General features: G+C 39.1%; 1 protein-coding gene and 1 long non-coding RNA gene across 2 annotated transcripts in view; one reads left to right on the top strand and one right to left on the bottom strand.

Annotated features, from left to right (window-relative positions):
• Positions 1-17,120, bottom strand: part of LOC144456302 (uncharacterized) — a 28,483-nt gene extending 11,363 nt beyond the window's left edge. The window contains exon 1 of the long non-coding RNA XR_013485320.1: positions 17,036-17,120. This is a non-coding gene — a long non-coding RNA (uncharacterized LOC144456302). The remainder of the gene's footprint in view (positions 1-17,035) is intronic.
• Positions 1-24,013, top strand: part of ADAMTS17 (ADAM metallopeptidase with thrombospondin type 1 motif 17) — a 485,504-nt gene that overhangs the window by 260,898 nt on the left and 200,593 nt on the right. The window contains exons 11-13 of the mRNA XM_020963836.2: positions 5,024-5,125; positions 6,131-6,276; positions 22,447-22,613. Of these exons, the coding sequence (XP_020819495.1) occupies positions 5,024-5,125; positions 6,131-6,276; positions 22,447-22,613 (415 nt within the window). The remainder of the gene's footprint in view (positions 1-5,023; positions 5,126-6,130; positions 6,277-22,446; positions 22,614-24,013) is intronic.

Here is a 24,013-nt window from a genome sequence, read left to right as displayed (position 1 = left end):
AAAACTACAAAATGCATATATGTATCGCATAAATGTATGAATATATATATGTGTATAATATGTATTTCTTTAATAGAGGCATATTGACTTCTCCAAAGTCACACAAAATGGGAACAAGAATGAAACCTGTTTTCTTCACACAGTATCCTGCTATATTTGTATGAGAAAGTCAAATTCAAATCAGGAACCAAACAAAAGTTAAGAATTATGACTAAAAATAATCAAGTAGCCTTGTCACCATTTTCATTCCACAGAATAGCTGGTCACAGGTTTTTATGCTAAACAGACCACATATAGAGACTTGAAGTGCCATTCCTTAGGAATGACTTGTGGACTTGGCAAATTATAGAAGAGAGCATTATACAGTAATATTCATCACTTCATCTGGCTTGTATTTCTGGAGATCCCAATGAACTGTTCACTTCCTGTAGAATTCTGTTGAGATCACCACCATATGGCCTCATTACTACACAATTATTGTGTGTTTCCTTTTCCTGTGGAAGTTGTAGTGTTATTTAGCAGCCCTGGAGCATATTATAGTGAAGCAAGTACAATCACGGAGTTTTTTTTATTATTATTACTCAGGACAACACAATGAAGTTGGCTGCTGTAATAGCCCTATTTTTCAGCTGTACTGTCATTAGCAGCATAAAAGCTTTGCTCCAGCACATATAAGCAAAGTGAGCACATAACTAGAACTTTATCACAAAAGCTGTGATCAAGTTTTCTTTTTATATTCTTGCTCCTCTTTTCTAATAACAAAATATTTATAAAGACCACTACTATAAAAGATTTTATGGCAAAACTCACATGCTCTTTGTCTTGCTATCTCATCAAATTCCACTATCAACTATTCCCTCTATAAAGGTGACTCCCAAATCTATATATCTGGCCCCAACTTCTTGGAAGAGCTCCAGATCAGCGTGCTCAAGTATTTCTTAGATCTCTCCAACTTAGTGTGTTGGTACTTTAAATCTAGTACAAAGTAAACAGACAAACTTCTCCTTCCACCTCCCACTTGTTCCTTTTCCTGACTTCCCTGTATATGTCAATCTCCATCACCATTTTCTCTGATTTGCCTTATAACCTCAGAGTCATCTTTGATTCTTTCTTTATCTCCCCTCTGACATGCACTCAGTTGCTATGTCTTGAGTTTTCTTGAGTTTTTCTTCTCTCCATTTTGCCATCACTATGATTCTAGTTCAGATTCTTTTTTTTTTTAAACCTCATCTGGACTACTACAATAACTTCCTAACTAATTTCTCTGTCTTTATTTTTCTTCCCCTCTCTCATATCTGCAATCCATTGCCACATTCATCTTTCTACAAAATAGCTCCATTCATAAATCATTCAAACAACAAGAATTTATGAAGTACCCACCTATTGTGTGCTAGACACTGTGCTAGATACTAGGGATACAAATACAAAGAATAAACAATTCCTCTCCACAAGGAGCTTATGTTCTCATAGGACAGACAAGATGTACATATAGAAAAAATAAATAAAATATATAATATGTAAATACATATGTGTGTGTTTGTACATAGACACACACATATGCAGAGTAATTAAATACAAAATAACGTGGGAGGAAAGCATTAGGGAGATCCAGAAAGGCTTCTTTCAGAGGATGGTGCTGAACTGAGTCTTCAAGGAAGAACGGTACTCTGAAGTACAGCTAAGGAGGGAAGGTGGTCTGGGCATGTTGGCATGGCCAATGTAGAGGCACAGAGATAGGACTTTAACTTAAATTTAGCTGGACAATAGAGTACAGGAAGGGTACAATGTTATAATAAGTTAGAAACACAGATTGGAGGCCAGTTGTGTAGGGAATTAAATAGTAAGAGAGGAGAGTTTATTTTATTCCAGAAGCAATAGGAAGTGACCTGAATTTATTGAATATGGGAGTCATGTGGTCAGATTGGTGCTTAAGGAAAATTACTTTGTCAGAATGTATAGGAAGGACTGGCGTGGCAAGAGATTTGAAGCAGGGAGACTAATTGGGAGACTGTTGCATTAATCTAAGCTAGAAGTGATGATGGCTGTGACGTAAGGGGATAGCTGTGTGAGTGGAGAAAAGATGCATGTGTGATAGAGGTAGAAACAGCAAGATATGGTAACTGATTGGATATGTGGGATGAGGGAGAGTGAGAACAGTCAATTCTTGTCCTCTTTTTGCTTAGAAATCCTTAGTTTTATCCAGCTTTCATATTACTTACCAAATCAAGCCTATCTCCCATTACTCTCCTTCATGCATCCCATATTCCAGCCAAACTGGATTATTTACTAGTCAACCTGAGTATTCCTAGCTACATGCCTTTGCTCACATTTTTCCCTCTGCCTTAAGTACATATTTTTCTAGCTGTATCTTTCCAAATCTCTGTCCTTTTAAGACACAGTGCAAATACTATCTCCAAGAAATCTGTCCTGGAGACTGACAGTAATCATTTCCTCCTCTGAACTGCCTACTGTACTATGTGAACTCTGACCTAACTACCATTCCATATGATATCTCTCTTCATGCTTTAACTTATTTGTATCTATGCCATCTTTATGGGGCCAGAGATACCCTATAGCAATTAGCTCAGGAAAGTATCATAGTATAGAGGAAAGAACGTGAAACTTGACATCAGAAAATGATGCAGATAGAAGCTCATATTCATATAACATTTTCAGGTTTGCAAAACACTGTACATTTGACAATTCTCACAAAAAACATATGAGATGTGTGCCATTATTATGTTAATTTTGTTTATTTTCATTTAGTTCAAAAGGTTAAGTGATGGGCCCAGGGACATACAGATAGTATTGGAATTAGGATTTGAACCCTGACCTTCATAACTCCAGGTTCAGAGGCTCTGCCATTTACTAACTGCAAGACCTTGGCAGGTTGCTTAATTTTTCTGATGCTTTGCTTCTTCATTTGTAAGATGGGGTTTGCTTTGAGAATCAGATAAGATAATGCAAATGAAAATACTTCGCAATGGCAAAACATTATATAAATGCAAGCCTATCATTAATGAATGAACTGTTTAATACAACCTTATTCCCATCTCTTTTGATCTGTCCTAATTATTAGACATTAGAGCCACATAAATACATGTAAGTATTGTTTGGCAGTTCTCAATTTCTTTCACATGCATGTGTACACACATAAATGCACCTTGTATTATTGAAATAGTATAAGGTTAATGTGTGTTGAAACAAACTAATTCCCAAGTTAAAATAAATCTTTACAGTACCACCTGGCTTTAGAAATGAGACTCTCATCTTTTTATTGTAATGTTGATAGGTGAACAATAATAGAATATATATTTTTGACATATATAATATTTCGTTCAAATCTTCAACTTCTTTAGGATGATCAGTACAGACACTTCTGACAAATAGTATAGATCTAAGTATCTAACTCTTTTCACCCTCTGTTGCTCAACTTTTCCTTCTATTTTTCATCCCTAAAACTTCTTAGTGTTTTTGGCTTTTGAAAAGCTAGAGTTGCAAATCCATGCTTATGCAACTATACACATGTTTAAAATTACTTGAAAGTGCTCCATTGAGTATGCCCAAAAGGCTATAAAACTGTTCAAACCCTTTGATCCCAGTAATTCCACTGCTAGGTTTAGATCCCAAAGACATCAAAAAAAGGGAGGGAAAGACCTAATTGTATAGCAGTTCTTTTTGTAGTGGCTAAGAATTGGAAATCAAAAGGATGTCCATCAACTGGGGAATGGTTAAACAAGCTGTAGTATATGATTATAATGGAATATTATTGCACTATAAGAAATGACAAGCAGGATGATTTTAGAAAAACCTGGAAGGACTTACATGAACTGATGCATAGTGAAGTGAACAGAATCAGGAGAAAGATGTACATAGTAACACCAATATCGCTCATTGAAGAACTGTGAATGACTTAGCTATTCTCAGCAATACAATGATCTGAGACAGTTCCAAAGAACTCAGGATTAAGCAGACTATCTGCCTCCAGAGAAAGGACTGATATTGATTGAATACAGACTGAAGCACGCTATTTTCATTTTCTTTGTCTTTTTTTTCTTTTATTTGAATCTTGTATAAAATGACTAATACTGAAATGTTTTACATAACTGCACATGTATAACCTATATCTAATTGCTTACCATCTTAGGGAGTGGGGAGGGAGTAATAGAATATGGAACTCAAGACTTTAAATAAAAATGTGGTTTTTTTTAAAGTGCTCCATTAGAACATATGAACATATTCAAGGTTAAGAGGTGAAGTGAACACTTTTGAAACTATACTTGATTGTTCTATGAAAAGAATTTTGATACTTACTTTTTCTTAAGAACATTGGCCTGCCCACCCATCCATCATCTTAGCTACACACTGGAAAGTTAGCTTCTTTCACTAATGTCTTAAATTAACCATGCTTAATTTTGATGTATTGAATCAATTGTATCTGACTCATTCCACAGACAATTTAAGGGCATATTAGGTGTCTATGTGGTTTATCCATGTGGACATGTTGGTTCAACATTACAGCTTTTCTGCCTTTCTTTGAGTAATTTGGAAGATCCAAAGGTATTGGGACATGCCCCAAATTGGAGAGTGAGTTCTTACACATTCTAAATTTCAGGATTTATTTTGATTATACATTTTTTGACTTCCAGATAGTTGATATGTCACATCAGTCCAGCTAATTCTATTTGGCGTAATTCTTGCAAAAGGTTTGGAGTGAGAGAGATCAACTTTTGACTATACATACATATATAGACATATATGTATGTATGTGTGTATATGTATATATTCCCCTCTTAAAAGCCCTATACTTATAATTTATTTGCATATAAAATGATTCAGATTTTCTTTTTTCTCTAATCTCCCATTTTAAATTGCAAATATTTAGTCCTAAATAGCAATTGAAAAAAAGTTATCTTTGCTGACTCTATTTACAATTCAGAGCTTGGGTACCAATATCAGTAAATTTCAAATTGGCCTTGGAAATCACTAGAAATAATTTTTTCCCTTCCCTTTACAATTGCAGCATTTGATGTGTGCAGGGCTGTGGTGTCTTGTGGAAGGGGATACATCTTGCAAAACTAAGCTGGACCCTCCTCTGGATGGCACTGAGTGTGGGGCAGATAAGGTAATTGCTTACTCCAAGCAGCTATCTTTTAAGTCTTTTATTGGACTGCATTCCTCTACAGCAATTGGCAATCATCAGAATCCTAATTTAAGGATTAGTTTTTGTTATGATAAAGCCCCATGAGCATCTCAGAGGGAAACTGTAGGAGAGCCCTCATTGACCTTTTTTCAAAACTGGTTTCAGTTTTTTCACCATTCCCCATGACACTTGTCCTGTAATTCTCTTTAAAAAAAAAAAGAGAGAGAGAGAAGAAAAATGACATTTTTGTTTTATAATATGCTCTGATAGAAGAAGAATGATTTGCCATTCCTTAGGACTATTGGACTTAACTTACTGGTGGAGATATCTAAAGCTAGAATCCATTCAACAATTTTTATTAAGCACCTACTATAGGTAAGACAGAGGCAGCTAGATGGTACAGTGGATAAAGCATTGGGCCTGGAGTCAGGCAGACCTGAGTTCAATGCGGCCTCAGACACTTACTAGATTTGTGACCCTGGGCAAGTCACTTAACTTCTGTTTGACTTCATCCATTGGAGAAGGAAATGTCAAACCATTCTAGCATCTTTGCAAAGAAAACCCTACAGAGAACGTTGACATACCATGGTCCACAGGATCACGAAGAGTCAGGAACGACTGAACAATCAACAACAGCAACATTGGCAAGACAGCCTGGTGGCCTAATTTCTTTGATTTGATGGTGACTTCTCTAGCTTCCCCTCATCCCCAGCTTCCCTGCCAAATTCCCCTCTCAAAAGACTGGAAATCTTTATTTGAAAGAACCTTGCCCATCACTTCACAATTAGAATTATCTTGTAAATGACCATTTCATAGCCTTCATAAAGTGAGAGGTACCAGAGCTGTCCCATTCCCACTCCCAAGTGGACAAACACAACTTATCCAAAGAGGTTTTCTGCCTTCTCCTTGTCCCATATTGTAACCTGAATGGTACTTCTCCGAGGTCACCTGACTTAGTGAACATACATTCACCCTGCTTCATTTCAGTGGTGCCGTGCCGGGGAGTGTGTCAGTAAAACTCCTATCCCAGAGCATGTGGATGGAGACTGGAGTACATGGAGCCCTTGGAGCATGTGCAGTAGGACATGTGGGACTGGAGCCCGGTTCAGACAAAGGAAATGTGACAATCCCCCGTGAGTACCTTCTTGCACAATGACATTTTTATTTTATTCCCTTAGGAATTATTTACTGAAGTTCTAGCACTAGGTATTGAGCTAGGTAGATGCCTTCTTAGAGTTTATTTGAAGAAATAAAATATTCAGTTCAATTTAACTAGCACTTACTAAGTTCCTACTATATTCCAGGCCCTAGGCTGGGTGTTGAAGATAAAAAACAAAGCATCTCTACTCTCAAATACCTTACATTCTCCTGAACACATAGAAAAATATCTATAAGGTGGAAAGAGCCTGAAGAAAACATCAGCTAGGTGGGGCAGCGAATGGAGTGCTTGGCTCAGAGTCAGGAAGGCCTAACTAGTCACACACTGACCAGGTCTGTGATCCCAGGAAAGTCACATCTACCTCTCTGGGTCATTTTTATTTTTAAAATGAGAGGGGTTGGGCTGTAAAGGCCTTGAGGATATCTTCCCCCCACCCCTAGATCTATGATACAATTGCCTGTGATCATTTACCATGTCCTTTAGGGTCCTCCACTCTGACCCCATTCCAACCAGACCTCAATCAATAAATGAACAGGCTTTTATTAAGTCTTTACTCTGTGCCAGGCTCTTCAGGCACCATGGTGATACAAAGAAAAAGCAAAACCAGTTTCTGCCTTCAAGGAACTCCCATTCTAAGAGGGTAAACAACATATATAAATCAGACCATATAGGATAAAAGCAGGCTAGAAAGTAAGCTTTGAGGGGAGGGCACTAGCAGTTGGGCAGGGGTTGGGAAGGGTGAAAGGCCTGCTGGAGGAGGTAACATTTGAGCTGAGTCTTACAGGAAGTTAGGGATTCTAAGGGGCATCTAGGTGGTGCAGTGGATAGAGCACCAGGCCTGGAGTCAGGAAGGCCTGAGTTCAAATCCAGCCTCAGACACTTACTAGCTATGTGACCCTGAGAAAGTCACTTAACACTGTTTTTTCCCCTCTGTGAAATGAGCTGGAGAAGGAAATGGTGAACCACTCCAGTATCTTTGCCAAGAAAACCCCAATTGGGGACGCAAAGAGTTGGACGTGATTGAAACAACTAAACAACAACAACAAAGGGATTCTATGAGTTAGAGGTTAGGAGGAAAGGCATTCCAGAAGAGTCAATACAAAGGCATGGAGTCAGAAGATCGAGGGGCATGTTGAAAAACAGGAAGCAGGCTAGTATGGCTGGATTATAGAATCCTAAACAACAAGGGGACAGAGTCAAGATGGTGGAGTGAAAGCAGTGACCTGCTTGAGCTCTCCCCCAAACGCCTCCAAATACCTATAGAAGAGGGCTGTAAACAAATTCTGAAGCAGCAGAACCCACAAAAAGACAGAGTGAAGCAAATTTCCAGCCCAAGACAACCTGGATGATTGATCAGAAAGGTATATCACACCGGGCAGGAAGAGGAGCGCAGTGAGGCGTGGGTGCACAGGCCGCAGCAAACCTGGAGCAGGCCACAGAGGACTGAACTGCGGGCAGCTGTGGCAGTTTCCAGCCTTCTCAACCCATGAACACCAAAGACAACTGAGAAGTTCAGTGGGAAAAGACTGTTTCTGCAGTGCTAAGAGAGAAGAAGGGTGGTCTCAGCTCCATTCCCTGAGCACAGCCCAGGGCAGGGGCTGCCTCCTGAGCTTCCTGCCCACAGACTGAGGGGGAATTGAGTGGCTGATCAGAGGGGGATTGCAGGGATCTCTCTGCTGGTGCAGGATTCTTTTGCTTTGCCTGTGCTTGGATCTGGGTCACAGTTCTGGGTGGTGGTCCTGGGACAAGGAGGAGCGCTGCAGTGGTGGAGCTTGTAGTGGTTGTGGAGAGAAAACCCTCCTCACAGTTCCAGGACAGAAAGCAGTGCTTTTGGTCACTAATAGACCAGAGCACAGGCCAAGAAAGGAGTAAACATCTCATCCCTTATCATACCACCTGGGAAGAACTGAAAATTTACAGGTCCCTACAAGTATCTCTGAAAACAGCTGTACAAACCCCCGAAGCTTGGGACAGTACATTCTCCACATTGGAAGCAGTCTCTTACCTTAACAAAGAGTTTAAAACTCAAGTAATTGGCTGGGATCATGAGCAAGCAGTGCAAAAAGAGTCAGACTATATTATCTTACTTTGGTGACAAAGCTCAAAACGTACAACCAGAAGAAGACAACAAAGTCAAAGCTCCTACATCCAAAGCCTCCAAGAAAAATATGAATCAGTCACAAGCCTTGAAAGAGCTCAAAAGGGATCTTGAGAAGCAAGTAAGAGAAGTAGAGGAAAAACTGGGAAGAGAAATGAGAGTGATGCAAGAAAATCATGAAAAACAAGTCAACAGCTTGCTAAAGGAGACCCCAAAAAATACTGAAGAAAATAACACCTTAAAAAATAGCCTAATCCAAATGGCAAAAGAGGTCCAAAAAGCCAATGAGGAGAAGAATGCCCTAAAAAGAAAAATTGGCCAAATGGAAAAGGAAGTCCAAAAGATTACTGAAGAAAATACTTCCTTAAAAATTAGAATAGAGCAATTGGAAGCTAGTGACTTTATGGATTTTAGAATCCTTAGAGAAGAGGAGAATGTAAATAAAATTGGAAAAGAAGGAGCCACTTTGTGAAGGGCTTTAAAGGGCAAATAAAGGCTTTGTGGCTGATTTTAGAGCTAATTAAGGGTCACTAGAATTTACTGAGCAGGAGAGATGACATGACCAGACCTATGCTTTGGGAAAATCACTTTGGTAGTTGGGAAGTGAATGGATCAGAATGGAAAGATGCTTTTGGCAAGGACACCAACCAGAAGCACACTGCACCATTCTAGGCAAGAGGTGATGAGGGCATGATTAGGGTGGTAACTGTGTGAGTGAAGAAAAGACAGATGTTGTATAAAAGAAATTGTAAGATTTGTCATCTGATCGCTAGATGGGGCTTGCGTTTTATATCTCTACTATGGTCCCTCTCTTGGCTATCCTTTTCTATCCATTTACATAAGCCCACCCACCACCCTCAAGCCATGACCATCTCTCACCTGAACTGTAGTAATATCCTTCTCCTTGGCCCCTCAGTCTTGGCTCTCTCTCATCTTCCATCCGTCTTCTACTCAGCGGTTAAGGTGGTATTATTCCTAAAGCCTGGGTCTAAGCATTTTATTTCCTTAGTTACAAAACTTCAGTAAGTGCTCTATAGCCTCCAGGAGGAAAAAAAAACTCTGTATAGCCTTTAAAGCCTGGCACAGTGTGGCTCCCAGTTTCCTTTCCAGGCATCTCACTCCCCTTTATGCTTTCTCCATTCTGGTCAAACTGCGTACTACTTACCACAGGGTGCTGTACATGACAGCCAATCTCCCTGCTCTTGCACAGATTTTTCCCCATACCTGGAATGTCCTGCCCTTTACCTCTCCTGCCTCTGAATGGCTCTAGTCTCTGTCCAAGCCTAGTTCAGGTGCCATCTTCTCCCTGAGATCTTTCCTGAATTATCCCCCCTCCCTGCCCCAAGTGGTTAGCATTCTCTTCTTGAAACTACTCAACCATTTTTTCAATTAATTTATTTATTTTTAGTTTTCAACAACCACCTCCATAAGCTCCTGAGCACTAAACCTTTTCTCCCTCTCTCTTTGCCTCCCTCACCAAGATGGCATGCAATCTACACACACATTCCTATTAAACATATTTTCACATTAGTCATGTTGTAAAGAATAAGAACCAATAGGAGGAACCACAAGAAAGAAGAAACAAAACAAAACAGAAGAAAAAAATAGCAAATAGTATGTTTTGATCTTCATTCAAACTCCATAGTTCTTTCTTTGGATGTGGATAGCATTTTCCATCAAGAGACTTTTGGAGATGTCTTGGATCCTTGCACTGCTTGGAAGGACTAAGTCTATCAAAGTTAGACATCACACAATGTGACAATTACTGTGTATGACGTTCTTCTGGTTCTGCTCACTTCACTCAGCATCAGTCCAAACAAGTCTTTCTAGGTTTTTCTGAAGTCTACCTGCTCATCATTTCTTATAGCACAATAGTATTCCATTACATTCATATACCACAACTTGTTTAAGACATCCTTAATGGGCATCCCCTCAATTTCCAATTCTTTGTCACCACAAAAAAGAGCTGCTATAAATATTTTTGTACATGTGGTTCTTTTTCCCATTTTATGATCTCTTTGGGATACAGCCCTAGAAGTGCTACTGCTGGGTCAAAGGGCATGCATACCTTTATAGCCCCTCGGGCATAGCTCCAAACCGCTCTTCAAAATGGTTGGATCAATTCACAACTCCACCAACAATGCACTAGTGTTCCAACTTCCGCATATCTTCTCCAGCTTTTATCATTTTTCTGTTTTGTCCTGCTAGCCAATCTGATAGATGTATTGTGGCACCTCAGAGCTGTTCTGATTTGCATCTCTCTAATCAATGGTGATTTAGAGCATCTTTTCACATGGCTATAGATAGCTTTAATTTCTTCATCTGAAAACTGCCTGTTCATATCCTTCGACCATTCATCAATTGGGGAATGACTTAAATTGTAAATTTGACTCAGTTCTCCATACACTTTAGAAAAGAGGCCCTTATCAGAGACACTGGCTGTAAAAATCCCTCCTACTTCTCTGCTTCAAACAACCATTTTTTAAGTACTTACTATGTCCCAGGCACTGTGCAAATGAAAAAGCAAAAAAAAACAGCCTTTGCTTTTTTTTGTTTACCACTAACATATTTCAGTCGAGATGAATTGATTCGACTATTCCAACCTGTTTCTTTATCTGCAAAATACAGATAATAATACTTGCATTACCTACCTCACAGAATCAGGAAAAATTAGTTGTGGTAATATATGTGGGAAGTACCACGTCACTGTAAAGTGCCATAGCCATGGAAGCTAACATTATTATAAATTTACTTCTGTAGCAGTTAACATCTCTAATGTGACCGACTATTCACAAAAATATGGTTTTGTTTCATAAGCTGAAATATGAGATGCAACATGGCATACTGGCAAGGAAATTATAATAATTTATTGTTGGGATAGGAATCTGCTTTTCATAATGACAGAGATGTAGAATTAATGTCATTAATTAATTCAGAAAATATTCACTGAGTGAAGGGATGATATCTAAAGAAAATTAAGGAGTGAGAGAGGAACGTACTGGGAGAAAGAGAAAGGAGGAGGTAGAATGGGGTAAATTATCTCACATAAAAGGCAAGGAAAAGCTTTTTACAGTGGAGGGGAAGAGGAGAGAGGTGAGAGGGAATGTATGAACTTTATTCTCATCAGAATGGGCATAAAGAGGGAATAACACACACACTCAATAGGGTATAGAAATCTACCTTACCCTACAGGAAAGTAGGGGAGAAGGGGATAAGCAGACTTGGGGGGGGGATAATCTTTTGAGAAGGACAAGGTGAAAGGAGAGAATAGAATAAATGGGGGATGGGATAGAATGGAAGGAAACATAGTCTTTCACAACATGACTTATGTAAGTGTTTTGCATGACTACACCTATATAAACTATATCAAATTGTTTGCCTTTTCAAAGAGGGTGAGTGGGGAGGGAGAAAGGGAGAGAATTTGGAACTTGAAGTTTTTAAAATGAATGTTAAAAATTGGTTTTTTTACATGTAACTGAGGAAAAAATAAAATAACAAAGAAAAAAAGAAAACATTCACTGAACATTTATATGTTATATAGTGAAGTGCTATGTTATAGTCACTGTGTAGGTTAAAAAGAAGCATAAGGCATGATCTTTGGGCCCCAGCTTATAATTCTAGTTGGGGAAATAAAATATAGATAGATAGATAGATAGATAGATAGATAGATAGATAGATAGATAGATATCTCATGTATCAGTAAATCAGTAAGCGGTAATAATAAATAATTATTATCAACTTAATTAATAATAAATTAAATAATTAATAAATAATTTTTACTTATTACTTAATTAATACCCTATTATGTCCCAATCACTGTGCTAAGTGCTAGGGACACAAAGAAAGGCAAAAGGCAGACCCTGATCTCAAGGAGCTCACATTCTAATGGAGGAGACAACATAAAACAATTATTTACCTACAATTACACTACAGTATAAATGGGAGATAATCAATATAGAGGGAAATGTTAGCATTAAGAGAATATTTATATGTATATACAAATATATAGGGGAAGTTAGATGGCACAGTGTATGCAGTGACAGCCCTGGAGCCAAGAGGGCCTGATTTCAAATCTGGCCTCAGGAACTTACTAGCTGTGTGACCCTGGGCAAGTCATTTAACCCTGTTTGTGTTTCCTTATCTGTAAAATGAGTTGAGAAAGAAATGGCAAACCACTGCAGCATCTTTGCCAAGAAAACCCCAAATGGGATCATGAAGAATAGGACAAAACGAATCGACCAAACAACCGACACACACACACACACACACACACACACACACACACAACACACACACACACACACACTACTGTTCAAATTCTTTGTCCCAACACATACTGACTGAATGACCGCTAGGAAAGTTACTTCACCTATCAGTTCTTCAGGCAAATCTCTAAAATAGGTTGTCGAGCAGTAGTTATGTATTGTTAGAGTTCCTTTATCAAAAGTTCTCTGCTCCAGTGAAATCTCAGATCTGGACACTACCTCTCCCTTTTCCCTTTATGAAGCTACAATGAAATAAATACTTTCAGGTGTAGTCAGAAGCAACCTGGTGCAGAGAAATGAGGATCTGTATTCAGATCACAGCTCTGCTACTTGATAGCTTTATGACCTTCCTCTGAGCCTCCGTTTTCTCCTCTGTAAAATGGGGGATGAACTCTATGTTCTCTGAGGTCCCTTCTAACTCTAAATCTGTCATCTTAAGACTTTTATTTTTTCCTGTTTTCTGGCCCGTTTTTGTCCGGATCCCAAGCAGTTCACCCCTATCTGTGACTGGCACTGGAAGCTTGTTGAAATAATTATTTAACCATCCCATTTTGCTGGGAAAGATGAAGGCAAATCCTCATCTGGTTCTGCAGAACCCTTTAACAGTGGCAGTGGCAGTCCAGTGCTTCCAGAAGACATGCAGAATGGTGACAGCAATTTTATTAAGTCTAGGCAGGAGTTCACAACTTGGCTTTTTCTGAAGGAGCTGACTTGGTGTTTCTTACAAAGCACAGCTGATCCTGAGGCCCTGCAGCCAGACTGTTGACCAAAACAAAGTCCATTCATTGTCTCACTTCTTAAATCACGGGGCTCCCTGAATTGGAGATTCTCACAAGGATTTCAAAATTCTTTTTACTTATGTACATTCTAGCCTTGGAACACGTGACCTCCCTTCACTTCATATTCCTGGCCCCTTTCCCTCTTCTTCTGCAGCTGGTTTATTCACTGTCCAAAAATATTGGCAAGAGATCTCCTTTTTTCTATTCAGTCTTGCTCTTTTCAGCTATTGGAATTTTTATTTCTTGCCAACTGACATTTAGGCCTTAGGGACTATCAGTATTTTTAAACCAGTTGCTTTACCTGCTTGATTTGGCCTGTAATTCATGGGACTGTCTTTATGAATTACCTTTGATGGCAAGGTAGAACGTTGTCAGCCAGTCCTGGTGCTGGTGCTCAGAGGGCAAATCCTTTGGTCTTGGGGGTGGGGTAGGTGGGTGGGTAGGTGGATGGAAAAAAGGAATGCCTGAAATGCTTTGGTATGAAAGGCATGGCCTATCAACAAGAGGGTGATGGGAAGATTAACATAGCATAATAAGTGGAAATGTATTAATGTTACCATTCACTGTCACCACATGAGAGACAGAAGAGAGGAAACCAGCAAGTATTTAAAAATAAACTGGAAGAACAGGGTGGAGTGGATTTATGTGCCTTTGATTGTTTTTTACTTCCAATGTGAAGCCCCCATATGTGCACAATCAGCATGCCAGGGGGACTGGCATTCATATGTATAATTGTTTAAAATCCAAGCTTAATACACTCAAAAATAAGTTACACGTGTTCCTCGAATACCTTTCAAATGAGAACCTAAAACCAAGAATCAGTCTGTATTTCATGGACTTTTTAAAACCCTGTGGCACTTTTATTAATCCTTTGGCCTTGGCTTGTGTCACTCATCATAATTCTTGGGTATCTGCTTGAAAATCTGGAACTACAGGGAATCTTGCTCCCTCACTAAAATTAAAATTGTGATTTTTATTTTTGACTTGTCTTCATTCAATAAAGTAAAAAATAAAGGACTCCTCAATTGCCACCTGCCCTTCAGCTTCCCAAGTCTATCCAACCCACACTGTGGGAAAGAAGCAGGACTTTTGCAAACTCTTCCTCCTCCTCCTCCTCCTCCTCCTCCTCCTACTACTACTATTACTAGTACTCCTGCTACTCCTACTCCTACTAGCTGCCATTTATATAGCACCTTAAGGTTTGCAAAGTGTTTTACAAATAATATCTCATTTAATTTTTTCAACAATCCTGGTAGGTGCTATTAATATCCCCCTTTTATGGATGAGGAAACTGAGGCAAATAGAGGTTAAGTGATTTACTCAAAGCCACATAGCTAGTAAGTATCTGAGGTAGGATTCAAACTCGGGTTTTTCTAATTCCAAGTTAGTGCTCTTTTTGCTTTAACACCTACCTGTGTGTATGAGACTGGCCCATATTATCTCCCCCACTGACTTCTGCCCTTTTAAGTCCCCATGGCTCCTCACTTACACCTATGTTCTAACCTAATCAGTTAGAAAGACTTAGGAAAACAAGCAAGCAAGAATGTAGATAGATACATTTTTAAATGAATTGTATATCTTTTTACCCAAGAATGTCCCCTGTCCACTCTTTAATAAATTTAGTGGGGTCCAATGAAGATTCATGTTTTAGGAAGCCTTTCTCATCACAGCAATTGGAAGTCTGCTTTGTCAGGATCAGAAATGGGCGAGGGCTGATCAGCCCTTCAACATGAGTTGGCTTTATTACTGTAGAATTGATTCTCCCATTGCCACTGCATTTGAAAATCACCTGCTTCAAATCTTTCTGAAGGATGTATTCCATGAGTCATTTCCCTGTACAGATCTAGTCATTAACCTAATGAGGTGACTGATGCCAGGACTAGATAGTCTCATACCATTTATCTCATCCTGAGCATCATTCAATTCTATTTAACAAACATCTCATATCTAACTGTGTGCAGTATACTTGTTAGGCTTGGGGATACGAAAAAACAAAGGCAAAACAGTCCTTACCCTGTAGTCTAGAGCTAACTCTCTACTAAGGGAATATAATATGTACTGAGATGAGTAATTACAGTATATAGTAATTTGAGGAGGGAGAGAGGAAAAAGTCATAGCATATCATTTAGAGGCCTATGGACACTGGGGACAGTTCTGAACAGGAGCAGGCCACACAGAGTTGACTAGCACGAAGGAAATTCAGTAATACTAGGACAATACCAGGACATATACGGAGGTGCCAAGATGGAAACAGCATGAGCTAGGAGTTTTATTGCCCATTGCCCAGCTCTGAGCCACAGATCCAGAGTAGGAACTTACAGAGCTCAAGCCAAGTGAGAAGGGGTTCAGATTTTGCCCTGGATATGACCACTTTGGGAGAACTGAAGGCTTACAGGTTCCCTGCCCAAACTGTTCCAGAGAACCTGCAATAACACAACACTCAATACCCAGAGAAAGTAACATCACGACCAGGTCAGACCTTCCCTCTTGAAGTGCACAGACCTAACCTCATATCTGAAGTCAAGAGGTAGGATGGAAGAATGAACAAACAGGGAAAGAATACCACTATAAAAATCTATCATGGTGACAGTGATGCTCAAGACACAAACCCAAAAGAAGGGAATGACTCTAAAACATCTACAAGCAAGGTCTCAAAGGAAAACAGAGCTGAAGCACCAATTCAACTGAAATTCCTGGAAGAGATGAAGCAAGAGTTAGAAACAAGAGTTTAAAATACTTTTTAATAAATGAAATGAAAAGAGTGTTAGAGGAAAAAATAGAGAAGAAATGAGAGCTATGGAGAAAAGAATTAGAAAGATAATTAATAGCTTGGCACAAGAGGTTAGAAAATGTGCCCAAATAACAAGCTTCCTGGAAATTATAATGAACCAAATAGAAATCAATTACTCCATGAGACAAGAAGAAGTATTAAAAACCAAGTTAAAAGTGTTTTAAAATATTAAAACAAAGTCAAAACTGGGGAAAATTATAAGCTTATCTCATAGCAAAAATAACTGACCTGGAAAACAGATAGAGGGGAAAAAATTAAGAATCATTGAACTATCTGACAAAAAAAAAAGATCCTCAACACTATACTTCAATAAATTCTCAAAGAAAACTGCACAGATCTCTTAGAACCAGACAGCAATGTGGAAATGGGGGGGGGAACACTGGCTACCTTCTGAAACCCCAAAATGAAAACTGACAGTAATAATATAGCCCAGAGCTTCCAATTAAAAGGAAAAATACTGCAAGCAGTCAAAAAGAAAGAATTCCAGTACTACAGAGCCACAGTCAGGATCACACACACAATTTAGCAGCCAAAATTCTAAAGGAGTAGAGACCTTAGAATACAATAGTCCAGAAGTCAAAGGATATGTAGGCTTACAGCCAAGAATAATTTACCAAACAAAACTGAGTATAATCTTACAGGGGGGAAAATTGATCTTTGATGAAATAGAGGACTTTTAAGTATTTTTAATGAAGTGTCCAGAGCTATATAGAAACTTGGAAGTTCAAACACTGGAGTTCAGAGAAACATGAAAAAGTAAACACAAACAATGATAAAGGACTACATAAGGATTTACTTACATTCAAATATGGGCACTTGTCATCTTCAGGGAGTAATAGAAATGGGCTAATTAGACAAGGGCTGGGAGTGGTTCTGCTGTTTGGATGATCTCAAAGGAAGAATGGGAGACTGGGGAAGAGGAGTACTGGAAGAAAGGGGGGCAGGGAGAGGAAGAATGGGGAAAATTATCTCACATGAAAGGAATGTGCAAGGAAGAGTTTATATAATGGCAGGGGGACAGTGGCACTTGAACATTACTCAACTGATTTGGGCAAAGGAGGGAAGAGTGCACATACACACACAGTTGGTACTAAAATACATTTCAACAGGAAAAGGGGAGGAAAAAGAAGAAGGGGAAAGTAGAAGGCATATAGATAAAGGATTTATACCAAGGGTTTTCTTTTTCTTTTGTTCTCAGTTGGGGTGGAGTGGGCTTTGAGGGAGAAAAGATGGATTTTTGCTGATTGAAATATATATGTACACATAGATAGATAGATATAGATAGATAGATAGATAGATAGATAGATAGATAAATAGATAGATAGATGTAGATATTTTAAATTGAGCCAAACAGAATAAGATGAACTTCAGTAGCAACAAATGTAAATCCTTATACTTCAGTTCAAAAAATTAATTTCATAAGTACAAGATGTGGAGTATATGGTTAGATAACTATTTGTCTGAAAAAGATAAGGGGTTTTTATTGGATTGCAAGCTCAATTAATCAACCATGAGAAATTATAGTCCCAAAGGCTAATGTGATCTTGGGCTATTTCAATAGAGGCATGTCTTTCAGGAAGAAGGAATATGTTCTACCTCTCATCTCCATGCCTTTTCACTGCCTATCAGAATGTATTTTGTCCTCACTTTTACCTCACAGAATTCTTTATTTCCTTCAAGACTCATTCAAGCAAAATTGCCCTCTTCAAAATTATCAGTGATCTGTTTGTTGCCAAGTCTAATGCTTTATTCAGCCTTCATCCTTTTGACCTCTCAGCAGCCTTTGACACCATCAGCATCCTCTTCTTGGTAATTTCTTCTCTCTGTGTTTCTGTGATGCTGCTGTATGCTGGTTCTCCTTCTCCCTATTTAACCTCTCCTCAGTCTCCTTTGCTAGATCTTTGTCCAGATCATGCCCATTAATGGCAGGTGTTCCACAGGGTTCTGTCCCAGGCTCCATTCTCTTTTTTCCTCTGTATGGTTTTGTTTAATGATCTCATCAGCTCTCATGGATTTGTCATCTTTAAACTGATGATTCTGAGAACTATCTATCCAGCTGTAACCTCTTTCCTCACCTCCTGTCTCATATCTCCAGCTCCTTATTGGGCATTTCAAGCTGCATGTCCGAAAGACATCTTAAACTCAGTATGGCCAAAGCTGAACTCATTTCCTTTCCTTCCAAAACCACCCCCTCCTACACTTCTCTGGTCCAGTTGGGGACACCACAATTCTCCCAGGCACTCAGGCTCCTAGCCTTGATGTCATCTTCAACTACTCACTCACATTCTCCCATCATTTTGAAATTGTAAATTTTACCTTTGTATTATCTCTCCTTCTTCTATGCCTTCTTCTCTCCTCTAGCACTGCCACCATCCTAGTGCAGGCCTTCATCACCTCATGCCTAGATTATTACAATATCTTGCTGGTTGCTCTTCCTGCCTCAAGCTTCTCCCCATTCTACTTTGTTCTCCACTTGGCTATCAAATTGATCTTCCTAAAGCACTGATCTAACCTTGTTGTTCCCCAACACCACCCCATTTAAAAAACTCCAGTGGCTTCCTCTCACATCAGGATGAAGTATAAAATCCTCAGTTATTCAAAGCCCTTTTTAGCTTGACCCCTCCTATCTTTCCAGCCTTCCTTCCACATCTTACCCACCCCACCTCCTCACCAGTGTATTTGGCAGTCTAGTGACATTGTTGTGTCCCTCTTGCTACTGCTTGCACAAGGTTCTCTTTCTCTAGACACCAGTTGTCTGCGATGCCTGGAGTATCCTCCCTCCTGTTCTTCACCTCCTGGCTTCCTTAGATTCCTTCAAATACCTGTTAAATTCCTACCTTTACAAGAAGCCTTTCCAGATCACTCTGAATAGTCATACCTTCTGTCTACTGATCCTCTTCATTGTATCCTATACCTATTGGTTTATACATAGTTGTATTCATGGTGTTTCTCCTTTAAAAGCTGGGACCTTCTTCTTGACCTTCTTTGTATCTGTAGCACTTATTAGCACCAGGCCTCCTTGCACATAGTGCCAGAGAATTGTGGTGTCCCCAATTGTAACAGAGAAGTATAGGAGGGGTGGTTTCAGAAGGGAAGGAAATGAGTTTATACTTAATAAATACTTGCTGACTAAGCACCACCTTCTTCATGAAACTATTCCTGATTCTCCTTGCTGCTTGTGATCACCTTCTCAATACCTGTTGCTTATATTATATTATGTATGTGGTTGTATAAGTATCTTATCTCTCCCCTTATAATGTATACTCCAGGTCAATGGCAGTCTCTTTCGCTCTTCTTTCAGTATCCCCAGGACCTAATACAGTGCCTGGCAAATTGTCAGCACTTAATAATTGCTCAATGATTAGTTAATCATTTGGGAGGTGATCATCCAGCTGTTCTGTGTCTTCATCAGACTGCATCTAGGGTGGTTATGTTCTCTTCTAGAGGCCATGATTTCAGGAAATCGATAAGCTAGTGAGTGTCCCCAGGAGAGCAGTCAGGATGGTAAAGGGCCTTGTATTCATTTTACATAAGGATCATTTGAAGGCCCTATGGTTGCTTTGTTTGAAGGAGAGAAGACTTAAAGGATAGATGTCATAGGTGCCTTTATATATATCTGAAGGGCTGTTGTATGTTCAAGAGATTAGACTTGTTCTGCTGGTCTGAAAAACAGTGAATAGAAATTGCAAAGATAAAAACTTAGACTTCACATAATGAGAATCTTCCTTACAATGATAGCCGCCCCAAAGTAGAAGGGGCTGCCTTGAGAGATGATGGGTTCCATGCCCTTGATCATATCCAAGCAAAGGCTAGATAATCACTTATCAGGCATGTTATAATGGAGATTCCTTTCATCTATGTATTGGGCTCAATGGCCACTCAGGTAATGTCCAAATTTCAAATTCTGTGATTCTGAGAGGTCCAGCAGAGTAGGGGCTTCAGAAGCCTAATTGTAAGGGCTTGAGAGGTGTGTATGATAGCTTAAAAAATTGAGTCAATGAAAATAATCAACTCTAGAAGCCTGGCCATGAAAAGGGGAACAGAAATCAGAAATGATAGTTGGTGGGATCAAGGGCACAAATGAAGGTGTTAGCCTTGACATTTCTTCCTTAAAGACTGAAGAAGGAAAGATGAAAGCAAGTGAAGACATATCAAGGTCTTGAGTTATAAAATAGTGGATATGGCCTTCATTTTCTCAATAGTCTGCTGAGTTAGGGGTAGGATTTGGGAACAGAAGAGAAAAGAGGATTAGAACAGACACTATTGGAAGTCTGGTATTCAGAGAAGAATAAAAGAATTGCTGCTGAAGCCTCAGTTGAGATCAGATAACATGGCTTTGTAGAGGGCCCAGTTGCATTTCCTCTAGCAGCATTTAGCATATCAATGGAGTGCCGTCTCAAAGGAGATGATGCCAGAAGAAAAGGAAGAGAGAGCTCTCCACTAACAGTGGGGAGCAGGGAATAGGCTGACTATTCCTTCTGGAATGTGTGTGTGTGTGTGTGTGTGTGTGTGTGTGTGTGTGTGTGTGTGTGTGTGTGTGTGTGTTGGGGCAAAAGGCATAGGAGAAGGAAAAATGAACACTGACTAGAATGGCCAAGGATAAAGTGTCTTCTGGAGAGCCAGTTTTGTGTTGGTACCACAAGATAGAATGAGGATGAAAGGAAGGGAAATAGGTCAATTCTTTGGGCTTTATTATGCTGACCAGTAAAATGAGGGGTGTTTGCACTAGATCAGCCCAAAAGTATCTTCCAGGTTTGAGACTCATTGATTCCTCTCTCATATATCATTCTCCTGTGTTCCAGAAGCCAAAGCATTGCTGTTTACCTAGTGGCCTCCAGTGGTATTACAAGCCAAGGGTCCAGGAGGAAATAGCTTCTAGAGGGCTTGCCTGGTAAAACCCAATCCCATCTCTAGAATCTTCCATTTGAACCACAAAGTCTTTGACAGCTGAAACTGTTTTCTTCATATTTCTCATCCTGCCAAAGTATAAAGTAGGCATTCAGGAAATGTTCTTGACTGTATCACATTTTAATCTTGATTTCTCATTGACATTCTGATCTTGCCTAATTGAATAGAGGAAGAAAAATTGAGCAAGTGTTCCCTGTTTTCTGGAAGTCCTCTTCATCACTCTTCTGGGCACTGATAATAATGGTGCTCACACAAAGCAGGCATTGAACAACTGAATGAATAAGCTAATTTCTCATCCCTTTCATCCTAAAGGGAAAATCATAGGAGGTAGGATAACATAGCAGAAAAAAAATGCTGTATCTGGAATTGGGAGAAATCTGGGTTCAAATCCCACCTCCAATGCTAAGTAACTATGAGCAAGTCAAACCCCTCTGAGCCTCAGTTTCTTCAACTGTAAAGTGGGGATAATAATAGGAAGCAACTAGATGGTGCAGTGAAAAGAGTGCAGGACCTGGAGTCAAGAAGACCTGAATTCAAATCTGGCTTCAGATGTTCACTAGCTATATAACCCTGGACAAGTCATTTAACCTCTCTAGGCCTTAGTTTCCACATCTGCAAAATGGGAATAACAATGGCACCTAGCTCCAAGGATAAAATGAGATAGTATTTGTAAAGTACTAGGCAAATCTTAAAGTGCTATGTAAATACTAGCTAATAATAGTTACATTATTATTAAAGTATAGGTATAATAATATAGGTTTTTGTGAGGATCACATGACAATAAATGTAAAGTGCTCTGAAAATTTTAAGTGCTATATAAATGCCAGATATTATTATTACAGATGCATTAAGACCTTCTATTTACTCATTATCAAAATTATCTTCCAGAATATAAACCTAGGTAGCCTGTTTAATAATCTTCTGGTCTCCGCCTCCCAAAACAGCACCAAGTTGTTTTTCAAATGGTAAATATGGGCAAGATCTCAGGTTTTAGTTACATCTGAAGGATAGATTTTATGGATTGTACTGTATTGATGTCCATCATGGTCTCTTTCCAGTATCTTTGATTTACAATTCAAAAAATGCATTCTTCTGATGGCTTGCTTAAACACGTAGTAAACGTGCATCAAGGATTTCACAGGAACAATACAGTCTGTAAGAACAGATGGATTGCCTTGGAGATTTTTTTCTTCTTGTCTTTCTCTGTCTCTCTTCCCCTTTTGGCAGGAAAGGAAAAAATTTCATCTACACCAGCTAATTTATGTGCCTCCAATTAATGACTAACCTGTTCTCTTCCTTTCAGCCCTGGGCCAGGAGGCACAAATTGCTGGGGAGCAAGTGTGGAGCATACTGTTTGTGAAAACTTACCCTGCCCTAAGGGAGTGCCTAGCTTCAGGGATCAACAGTGTCAGTCCCATGACCGATACAACTACAAGAAGAAGGGCCCTCTGACAGCTGTCGTTATTGATGGTAAATGGATTAGCTTCATTTGCAATGTGTAACTACCTCCTTATTTCCTTCCCTCCCATCCCCCAGCCTCTCTACAAAAGGTGAAAGAGAAACCCACCCTGGATGTGTGTGTCAGGAGACATTATCACCTTTGCTTTATCATTAGCCTACATAAGGAGTGGTATTAGCTTCAGGGACTCATAGCTTCTCATAGCCTCACAATTTCCTAAACCCATGCATGGACAAATAGGAGGTTATCCAAGTGCATCCCGCTCATCTTCCTATCCCGATCCAAATCACCAGATGGCCTGACTTCTTTCCGAGCTGCATTAAGGAAAATTATACTCATGGCGACATTCCTCACATCTTTCTCTGTTCTTTCTCTTATTGTTTTGGTATTTTTCTGTCCTTTTAAAACAAAAGCTACACACATACAATCAGTTTGGGTTTAATTTTACCTACTGGAAAAATGGAGAAAGTTTTGAAAATAGTTTATAGGTTTGGAAAGATAACTTCAAAACACATTCCCTTTCCATGTTACTCCATGGGTGTTGTCCTAAATTAGGAAAATCTCTCCCCAAGAGCAACTTTTAAGAGATACAGAATAGTCAGTGGAAAGAGTGTTGGATTGGCAGTCAGAAGACCCACATGAAACTCCTGGCGTTACCACTTACCATGTTGGGCAAGTCAGTTAAAATTTTGGCCCTCACTTTACTCATCTGTAAAATGAGGATGTTGGACCTAGGTCTTTTCCAAATTTAAATCTACCATCGTATGAATTCTCAATGTTGAAAAAATCCCAAAAGTACAATTTAAAAATATAACCTCTATTTTATAGAAATGAGGGAAAAGACAGCCTTAGTAAGGCTATCAATTGGAATTGTGTCTTTTTCTACTTACCTATAAATAAAACTTTGTATAAGTATGATATAAGCTGGAAAAAAAAACAAAACAGTTATGATTTCTGAAATTCCAGAAAAAGGAGATAAACTTGATATGACTTGTGAAGAATGAGAGAGCCTAAAAAATTAAAACTCTATTTTAAATCAACACATAAAATATCTAGTAGGAAAATGGGGCACTCATCTGGGCCAAAGCCTATTATGACCAGCATTTGTGATGATATCTCAAGATAGGACCTCTGAGCTACACATTCCCCATTACTTAAACTATAAGATCAGTTGAGCACAACTAAGTGAGGATATGACCAGGCATTGTTTTAGGCCTAATGGACCTCCCTAAACAGTTCTAATCCAAAAACATGACTCTTCAGCTATGGTTTGATGTGTAGGAGATAATGCCAAACTATTTCTGACATTCTAAATGGTAGCAGATGACTCAAAGCAATTCTGCTGTGGTTTAGTTAAAAGTACCAGGTAATTATCCAGTCACTTTACTTTAAAAAAAAAATACAAAGTACT

Source organism: Phascolarctos cinereus, unplaced genomic scaffold (genome assembly GCF_003287225.1).
Source record: "Phascolarctos cinereus isolate Bilbo 61053 unplaced genomic scaffold, phaCin_HiC Scaffold_3;HRSCAF=262, whole genome shotgun sequence".
In the NCBI taxonomy this organism is placed as follows: domain Eukaryota; kingdom Metazoa; phylum Chordata; class Mammalia; order Diprotodontia; family Phascolarctidae; genus Phascolarctos; species Phascolarctos cinereus.
The sequence above is the reverse complement of the archived record's forward strand: the minus strand, read 5'-3'. Positions and strand labels throughout refer to the sequence as shown.